Source organism: Opisthorchis viverrini (genome assembly GCF_000715545.1).
Source record: "Opisthorchis viverrini unplaced genomic scaffold opera_v5_719, whole genome shotgun sequence".
In the NCBI taxonomy this organism is placed as follows: Eukaryota; Metazoa; Platyhelminthes; class Trematoda; order Opisthorchiida; family Opisthorchiidae; genus Opisthorchis; species Opisthorchis viverrini.
The window spans coordinates 18,841-28,781 of NW_008752374.1; the positions used below are offsets into that span (position 1 = coordinate 18,841).

Below are 9,941 nucleotides of genomic sequence, written 5' to 3' on the forward strand. Positions count from 1 at the left end.
ACTTTTGGATGAGTTGGACAACGAAAACGGTTCGTCGAGAAAATCCAACCACAAGACTTATGTCATATCCAATAATTCCGACGTAATTAATTGGATGGAGATGCGTGACGTATGAGATTAGGAAAACGCTGCAAAATCTTGAGTGATACACCCGATATCTAGCACATTCAGGGCTCAACAAAATGTGCAGCATACTGTCGTTCAGGCACCACAAGATTCCCGTTATCCGATTACGTTTTGATTAAATCTATCCTGGAAATTTGGGTGCTAGGAGGGAACGCACCCTGATCCCAAGCCAAAATTGGGGCCCAGATTTGCTAACTGTAGACTGCTTATTAGACGACGGTCTTCTGGATAATAATTTTATCATCCAGACAGAATTGCTTCTGTCTGCTAGTAGAATGGAAAATGTGTATAATTTGTTGCCTCAGGGAACCAAAAATTTTCAGGACGTAGAACGTGTGCGTGGTAAAATTTCCGAAGTTTCTCGGAGCTACTCAAAGAAGTTTAAGAAAAAACTTCGCTGACACCTTTATCTTCAATAATTTAGAGAAACATTCAGGACACTTGAGTGTGTTGAAAGTACATGGTTACAGAAGAAACTCTGTTTCAGTTATCACTGGCGCGATGGTTAGGGGGCAGACGCCCCACGGTCTAATGCTAACTGTCTTAATCACGGAATGAGGAATGGTGCTATAACTGAATTTTCGACTAAGTCATAAAGGTAATGTTGGCGGTATCCAGGCTTTTGAAGCAAACTTGACCTTATGGTAAGTCCCTCATTCATTTCATAACTTCGCATTTGTACTCCTAGTCTCCAGTTGTTTGCTCATCCATACCCGTCACTCGCTTGCCGCACAAGCCGCCCCGTAGAACAGTTGTATACTGACATGAGTGTCTGAGGGAATTCGGGCAGATGACGTGTTTAACCATCGGACGTTGATTCTGTTCCGGTCAGTAAAACCAGTGCATTTTAGGCGCTAGAAACGTGAAAAACTGATGATAATTGTACACATTTGATTTCCGTCGAATTATTACTACCCTGCAGCTACGAACCTTATTGTTCCTTTTGATATTCAGCCCAACAAAATACTAGCTAAGTGTTAGGTCAGGCACTTGGGCTAATTTACGATCATTATTTTGACTCCGGACGTTTACATAGACATAAAAAACATGTGAGTGGACTGGTTTTTTGAAGAATGTAAAGCCCATTAGTGACCTCGACTTCTAGCAGATTACCGTATTTTCTTTCTAACCGTTTGTACTTTGAACCAGGCAAAGTAATTTTGACCACATAAACCGTATAGGAGATGATGACTGCAGCCAAACGTGAGTCTGTTACGTGCGCGCCTGACATCTTAACAGGAGCTTCTGCAACACGGTTGCATCAAAAATGCTGCGGTAATTTCAGGTCAACATCCGCACAAGTACGTTAACCTACGTTTGACTGTAGATTACTCGATAGTTGGCATTCTTTCGTCATTATCCTGACCAGCATAGAGATTTTGAGTTGAACATCTTTGCATTAGTTCCATTCGTATTCGACCCGAATTTCGTCTATTCATTTTGTCGCCGTGCATTCCAGAACATAGGCGTAATCTGCGGGTTGGTGGGGCGCGCTTAGCTCGAATAGTTGCAAATATTAATGAATGAGTCCATCACTATTTAGGTGAAACCATTTGGGTTATTTATTAGCGTTCCGTATCAGGCTACATAACTCTGAAAATTTACCTTCAGCTCCGGTCACTTAGATTAGTATACAAGTATCTATTTTCTCTATTGAGATGGTGCAAATCATTCGTAGTTTGATGCTTCCAAGTTCTAAGTCAATCCAGTAATGGGATTTCAAAAAGAAGAACGTCATTGGAGTGGAATAAGTATATTTAGCCCAGTTTGTTAAATGAGCGTTTAGTGGTTAGCTTCACTACAGTCTTCAAACGGACTCAATAGTTTTTTTTCAGAATCACCCAATGTTCTACTACGCCTACATCACAAAGATTTATGTCCTCTTTATATTTACGTCTGCAATTAGTACAAAACATCCAAAGCTAACTATTAATTATCTTGGCTATGCGGCAAAGTTTGAAGTAAAATGTGATAGCTTTCTGTTATTTTCATTTGGGTACCCAGGTTTTCCATAAATGTACGTATTTCAGCTAATGAATACTTCACTACTTTATTTTACTTTAACCGTGAGTTTCGTTTGACCCACAGGCAGGTTTCCGAAGAGTTTCTGTTGAGTCACTAACCAACCGTGCAAATGACAGTCTTGCGTGAAATTGTGATGTAAACTTCATGCAGGATTAGACTCCTGGTGTAATCATCCTAAACGTTGTTGGAAGTGTTCCGCATACAAATTTGTTTGGCCTACAAAAAATATATATCAAACTTCATTTTACTCATAGTGGCGGTGACAGCGATTTTCATCCATTCAGGTCTAGGTGTGCTCATTGTGAATGGTACAAGGCCGTATTTTAGTACAAACCGTTTGGCTTACAATGGATGAGTGTTTTCGTTATCTTGACGGGTTGATTTATCAGAAGAGAGCATCATGTCTTTACAAAATGGACGACAACATGACGTTGGTGGCCTGAGTTTTCCAATTTAGTGTCTTAGTTCGTACTTCCTAATTATTATTGGAAAGTCGCATTACCCAGTTCCATTTGATTCCAGTCGAGTCTGGTTGTGAATACTATATGTCAGCACAAAGTGACACATTTTAAATTTTATTTATTCTTCCTTCTTTCAGGATTCGCCATTTGCGATAGCCCTTATTTTCAAAAATGTACAAGGAGAAGATTTTGTACGCTTCGTTGACGGCTGTTTACCTGGTGTCTTTTAAGTCTGAGTGCGTCAACATGTCGGTTGTTTGGCTCTTAATAATAATGGTTACTCAAATCTCCGTCTTTCCGTTCATATGAAAATCTGGGGATCCAAACTGATACTGCCTAGTTAAATCACAACTGAATCTGTGGCATCGAATCTGTGAAATTTGTGTACTGCCCATGCAAAATTTGTGCAGACAGCACGTTTACCACCCCATTAGCATTACAAAAGGGTGAATTTGCATTTATTCGGTAAATAAAATAACAAAATGTGGTTTGATTTCGAGGTACGTGATGACGCACATAATGCAGCCTCGTCGAAGACCATTACTTAGCTCAGGAGGAATATTTAACATTTTGTGACAATTTACGGGGGCACTTAGCGGATATTGCAACACGTTGGCGTTTGCTCCTCTTAATTAAAGTCGGTGATTAAAGTCGAAGTTTATCGGGTTGTCGATTACATTCTTGACTATCATGCGACATTCTCGAGTGCAATTCTGAGCTAATGTTTCTCTTTTTACTTTAAAAACCCACCCCGTGTATGGAGTGATGAAACCAAGTGAATGACAATGGTAAGATCATTATAATTACATCGGTTTTTAGGTCCTCATTTCAGACCACTGAGTTAAGACAGATATTGGATGATTAGTGGTAACCTGAACTCACGTTCCATGTTGAATAACCTATATTAATATCCCCGTGTGATTACGAAAATTATGCATTCACAACGTGTTTTCGTTCAACATTTTCAATAATCGAACGACGCCCATGTGGGCTCAAGGGAGCGCTTGAGAATAATAACATTCCAAAAGCTGTGTACAAATGAGATGTCCACTTTTGTGTCCAATAGCTTGTGGCCGCTCTTTTGTTGTTCACTTGTATACAACTTTACACTAGATGACATTTCACCGTTCACGAGTGGTAAAACCTGGCCTTAAGGGAAATATTTCCTCATATTGCGCCGACTGCAAAAACCCGCTTTAACCAAAGGTACACCTTATCATGGCACAGTCGTTTTCGAACAATAATACACACATGTTGCCTGGCTGGCGCAACCGCTGAAAACTATGCAAACTTGCAAATCATGCAAAATCCAGTGAATCTGTGAGAAGCGAGTAACTTTAATCTGCGAAAAAAATTCCAATAGCTGCGCTATCATTTTTCGGCTCACCTTTGACATGCACCATGCCGGGTTGCGGGGAAGAAAGAAATTTTATCCCGTTAGAAGTGAGTGTATGTCCATCATATTTTTGTGACTGAATCGTTTAATTGTTGTGACGTTCCATGAAGAGCAACTTTCGAGAACTAAAGCTCAAGAGACTGATGCTCCCCCAAATGTTCCAGCGTAAGGCGATAAAATAGAAATAGAGAAGGTCTCTATAAATTTCAATAAACAGAATCAATTTGTCAACGACCTGCCCCATTCAAAATTCTACCTTACGGCCAAACAGCGGAATACTTTGGACCATTCGTTGCACTCTGTTTTGCCTGGTGCAGTGAACTGCTCCGCACCGGGTAACTTTAGGGAATACTGACTGTCAATGATGATCGTCTTATGAAAAATATCACTTCGAGCTCATCATGAGTTGAATTTTCCAAGTTGCACTGTTGCTCGCAGCATTTTCTCGCTCACGCTTTACTTGCTGACTGCTTACTAAATCCTTGTAGTTTATTTAATGAGACGTTCGCCGTAACCGACTGCTTTCTACACTACGAGTTGTGGGTTACAGAATTGCCTGTGTGATCCGCCACAGCTTATTCTTCCTAAATGAAACTTTTCAGAGCTGCTGATTTTTGCAAGTGGTGTGGTTGATCAATTCAATATCTAGCTTGTACACGGGATAAAAAATCGATTTTCAGTAGGTTGGATAGTGGTGCTTAGGATTACGGTGGTGCCTGTTTGAATTTCTGAATGAAATTCAATTGTTTGATTGAGTAGTTTGACGGAGCAGTATTGCACCTTAACATGAACTGGTTTTGGGGCGCAAGTATGACATATAGAATGAGATGTAAAGTACACACGCGTTCCAAAGCATTTTGTGCGTTAATCGAATTCTGGTAATCCACAACATGCGAACTTATTTAGTATACTCTAATAACATTCGCTAATCAGTCTTCTTTCGGTGTGAGCATTATGCCAGCTTCCACAAAAAAACCGGTTGTGCTTCTGCCTATTGAACAAATGTCGTGTAAAGCTAACTGATGCTCAGTTATGCACATAGACAGTTGCATGTTTGTGGTGAGAGTTGAGGTAAGGGTAACGCGAATTCTGACTCATTGATTTACAAGATTGCTGCTTGTAAATGCTGAGCAACGTGCAACTATTTTTAGGTTATCCAGTCAGCGAGATATTGATACGATGCACAAGCTTGAACTGTGTTTCCACGTAATGTAGCTTGACAATGAATTTCATAACTTGCTACTATGCATCCAGTTGCGGTGGTTCATCCAGAAAATTTGGAGACCCCACAAAAATCTAATCCTGGTCTTTGGGTTCACAAGCAAGCAGTGGTATTCTGCGTTTTGTGGGTTTCAGCCGCACCTGGTGTGCAATAAATTCACGCCGTCCCTTGCTAGCAGATATTTAGATTCCTGTATCTACTAGAGTGGTGCTAGATAGGTCGGTGGATGATGATAATGGGATGCAATCCGTACATAGACACCATTAGGGCATCACTCGGAAACGCAGCGATGTGCTCACAGGGTTCATTCATCCTTTTTAGAAGCAATCACACAAAAATCAAAAACGCTTTTTCTGAGCAAGTTATCTCAGTTAGCATTGTGTGATTAATTTGACAAACGAATTTACAGTGTGTGTTCGTTGCTTGCCATATCTTGTGAGAAATCGAGTTATGTTCCTCAATTCCTCGACCAGTTCAACATCTTATCAGCCGTTAGGACCACCAAGACTCCCTCATTGGCATTCGCTTATCCCCAGCTAATTAAAACTTTGGAATTAGGTTCATACACCGGGTATTCAGTCTAGGCGAATACAAAGAACTACGCCTACAATCTTCTCGAATTTGGTGGCATTAATATAGTGATTTTACATGGAAAGAATAAGAGAAGCGCAAGGCACTCTCCACTTTGGTTTGCATATTCATAATCAGTGTGCTTACGCAGGGCATTCTACAAAAATAGAACACGCTGAAGCAGTTAGAACAGCGTTTTGAGCCGCACATATGCCGTATACGAAACATCTACGGGTAACGCATAAGCTGCCTGTACTCACAAGAAGCGCAAGATAGAAGTCTGTTTAAAAAGTCGTGCGCAAAGAGCATGGTGAAAGAGGCAATTATCCGTAGGTATGTATGAACGGACGTCATGATATCTTGTCGTGATATTGAAGCCAACGCCACAAATTTAGTTGCGTAGTAGTTGTGATAAAATACAACTGGGAGGTATCAGAGATGAATATTTACATCAAGACCACAAAAAACCAGAACCAATGTGAGAAAATGGAAATTAAAAATGATTTCATTCTTTTTGCTAGTTTTTGAAAAGGACGCATTTTTCGAAAGTTAGCAGTAAACTGCGGTATTAAGATTAAAAGTACGGTCAACTTTAATTACATCTGAGCGAGAGTGAGCGACTAGGGATGGGAAAAAACAAGGGAAATCCCTCCCAGATGGTTGTTCTCCGCGTAATCCAAGAACAACTTTTCTCCAAAAAATATCGGGGTTCACTTGTGACAAGTAAACAACTCCCCATTTCATCTGTCTCAATTTACTTCCAAACTACTTCGAAGGCTCCGAGATTTTTATTTCTCCGGCAATTTTGGAGGTTTAGACCGATACTGAGGCGACTATCTGGTCTACCGAGATTTCATTTTCCCTAAGTTTACCAACGTCAAGGAATGATATGCCCTGTTTGATTTCATCAAAAAGAGTCGCCCGAATTGAAGTTAGGCAGACTGACTAGTATTTTACATGACAAACCATGGAAGTTATGGCCCGCCTCGAGTTTTTGTCACTAGAATCTTTCAATTACGAGTCAGAAAATGAGGGATAAAAGATAAGTCAAATAATTGTCGCAGCTCCCGCTTACAGCCTATGCATACAAGGATGTTACGCTGCTAAATATCACCAAAAAGCGTCCATATACCCAGAGTAACAAAACGCGCCCATAAATGTGTTGTGGCGCAGAAAGCGATAATTGGTGTATGGTTACTCGCAACTGGCAGGAATAACAGTCAGTTACTTTCTGAAGGTGACGTGCGACCGGCACGCAGTTGAAAATACCCAAGTGTGATAAATCTAATGCAGATATTTTATTAAAGTTTGGTCGGTCTAAGTGGTAGTGGCCATGAAAAATCATGCAAAGAGGTGTTTTTAGAATGTCGTGGAATGATGCTCCAAGTGTAGAGGGAGTTTATCGCGAGTACTAAATATAACCGAGAACGTCCATGAACGACCATTGGTTCTTCTCTGTAACACGTATCATTAGATATGTCAAACCTGGCTGCAAAACTTGCAAATAATTCGGTATGTCAAATCTGTGACATTTTCATTCATGGGGATTGATGATGCCTATATTTGTTATGCATGCTATGATTTGTGTGACCTACAACCGAGTGCAAGTTGAACATAAATCTCCGGAGTGGCTTTTGTAACCGGATGTTGATATAAAGCTCATATTTACTTAGAACCAAACTCTATCTTTACAAAGCAAAGCCTTCCGGTAAAGTGTTGTCCAAGACAAGCCGTTCGGAAATTGCATACTTTGTTCTCGTCGACGCACGCCAAAGTTTCAGGTCCGGTTTTCTCTCTTCCTTGCCGATTGCTGTATTGTCTATGCCATGCAAAAAATATCTGTCAGGAAGGCGCAAAACATCCGCCAGATCAGGAGGGAAACCGTGGAAACCAGTCCGTAAAAAATATCTGGGATATCTTTGCTAGCAGGTGGTGTTTGTTTATTCCGAAAGTAATATGTAATAAATTTGCTCTATCTAGATCAGTAAGCGGAATATATTCGGGGGTAAGATATTCAAATTGCCAAAGAACCTTTACCCGTTTCGTCTAGGCTTACAATGTGTGAGTCACATCCAGTGGAAGTAAGCGTTGAATTTGTTCCCAAAGGCGCAAGCCGGCAACTTAACTAGCAATGCAACACATTGATTTTTGTTATTTGAGCGGGCACACATCTGCATACGTGCTTTTGTTGACCAGCAGCTCCCCTATCATCGATTCTTGGCATGTTTGAAAAACTGAGGATTTATAATGGATTATCTGCTGGAAGCCAAGTTGCTAGTTGCACTTGAGCTCCACGTGGGGGTTCAGTACCTGGAAGTGCGTGCATTACCACTATATGTCGTACGAAATGAATGCATGGAGAATTGTTGGGAGTCCCAACATTTCGGCTTTTTTCCAACCTTGTGGCGGGGGGGGAAAAAAATAACAAATAAAAGTATATTTGCAACACATTGATGAATGTTTGCTTTTTCAACCTTCCGTCGTCCAACGCAGTACCATACAGTGCAGCTTTTTCACAGTCTGTTTGTGGTAAATGTCTATGAGTTGGCAGCTCCCGATAGTGAACCTCGTGTTGCAAGTTAGCATGAGGAAAACCGGGCGCGTAACGCGTTGAAACAAGAAACGATTACATGCAACCTAATTTCCTATTCAAAGTGTCGGTTGAAACAACAACCAGTCGGTAACAGGAGGCTGAACAAGTCAGATACTATGCAGATGTGAAATTATTTTATCGATCTCACAACCTGGGCTTTGGAAATTTAGTTCACTCCCACAAACGGTAATACAAGTTTGTTTTACATCGTGTGGCTCTATCTAAAACTTCTTCACAACTGTTTTGAGGGAGGCAGGGCATTATCGAGGGCATCGGTACCCACGATGACCGACTCCGGATATGGTGCTGAAATTTTGTACCATCGATTCAGAAAGCATTATAAGGGTAAGCAAAATCCGGGTGGTGGCGAATGCATCGCCGTGTGCGTGTTCACGAGATGAGATTAGAAAAAATTAATTTCAGATTTCTACACAGTTAGATATTTCCCCGTCAGACGTGCGCGGACAAGAAATTAGGAATAAATTCTGAATCCCTACACATATCGAAACAAGAAGCGACTTTTGTTATTCAAAAATTAGGCATTCCGTGTCGATTGACCACGGAATGGATTGCATGCTTGAAAACAAGCGCGACGCTATTCGATAGGTTGGCATCAGTTTCAAACACTTTGTTGAGCGAACAACATTTTGGTGAACGCTAGCAAAATTGTCGAACGCCTGTCGCAGTTAAGCACAAACAGAGGAGGATTTAGCATGATCCATCTAAACAAGTTGACGTTCGATTGACTGATTACCAAAGGGTGTAGCCGGTAAAAACTTCCCTCTCAAAGTTTATCCCGCATGATCTTTAACATGATTCTGAATATCATCAAATTTCGCGAAATCTGTGTGACAATTTCGTGAACATGACTCAAACTCTGGGGCAGATGGAAAATGCGATAACCAACAGTAAGTTGAAAAACTATAGCGGCAGAAAGAGGACAAGTGAATATGAAATGGGCTCTGGTAAGAATGAGTACGCATCCCACTATATGTATCACCACAAGTCTTACAAAAATAACCGACTCGTCTTGTCAACAAACATCACGTACCTTTGAAATCTGAAAAGAACTAGACATGTCAAATCACACTGAATGTAATTTTGGTAACTACTGTCAAGGTTGCGCATTACGCTTAAACAACCATGCTGACCTCGTCGTAACCACCACACTACCGATGGGGCGAGAAAGTAGTAAGTGATTTTCTCATGCCGCCCCGCGTCAACTGGAAGTTAGGGTTTATGACCTGCTTCGCAGCGTCCGACTGAAGTTCCGAGAGTGTCATTCAGTACCCACGAAAGATCAAGAAGGTGCTTGAAATGTCCCATTTTTAAAAACAAGTTGAATAGGAAACTTGATTTCCTGTTCAACTTTTTGTATTTGTTCACCTGGTGTTTGCTGACAAACGGCCACTCCGCGTACGTTTTTTTCCCTACACTTAGACTTAATAAAGCAAAAACAAAATGGGAACTATCATACACCAGCCCACGCAATCGCAAACGGAAAACGAGTGTTGGGTGTGCTCTTCATTGGGCGATGTCATCACCGTC

At 41.0% G+C, this 9,941-nt stretch overlaps 1 protein-coding gene across 1 annotated transcript in view; it reads left to right on the top strand.

Moving 5' to 3' along the window:
• Nucleotides 1-2,749: 2,749 nt before the first annotated feature.
• T265_12011 (hypothetical protein) overlaps nucleotides 2,750-9,941 on the top strand; it is a gene marked incomplete at both ends in the record, with an annotated part of 35,779 nt that continues 28,587 nt past the window's right edge. The window contains one exon of the mRNA XM_009178893.1: nucleotides 2,750-2,803. Within this exon, the coding sequence (XP_009177157.1) occupies nucleotides 2,784-2,803 (20 nt within the window). The remainder of the gene's footprint in view (nucleotides 2,804-9,941) is intronic.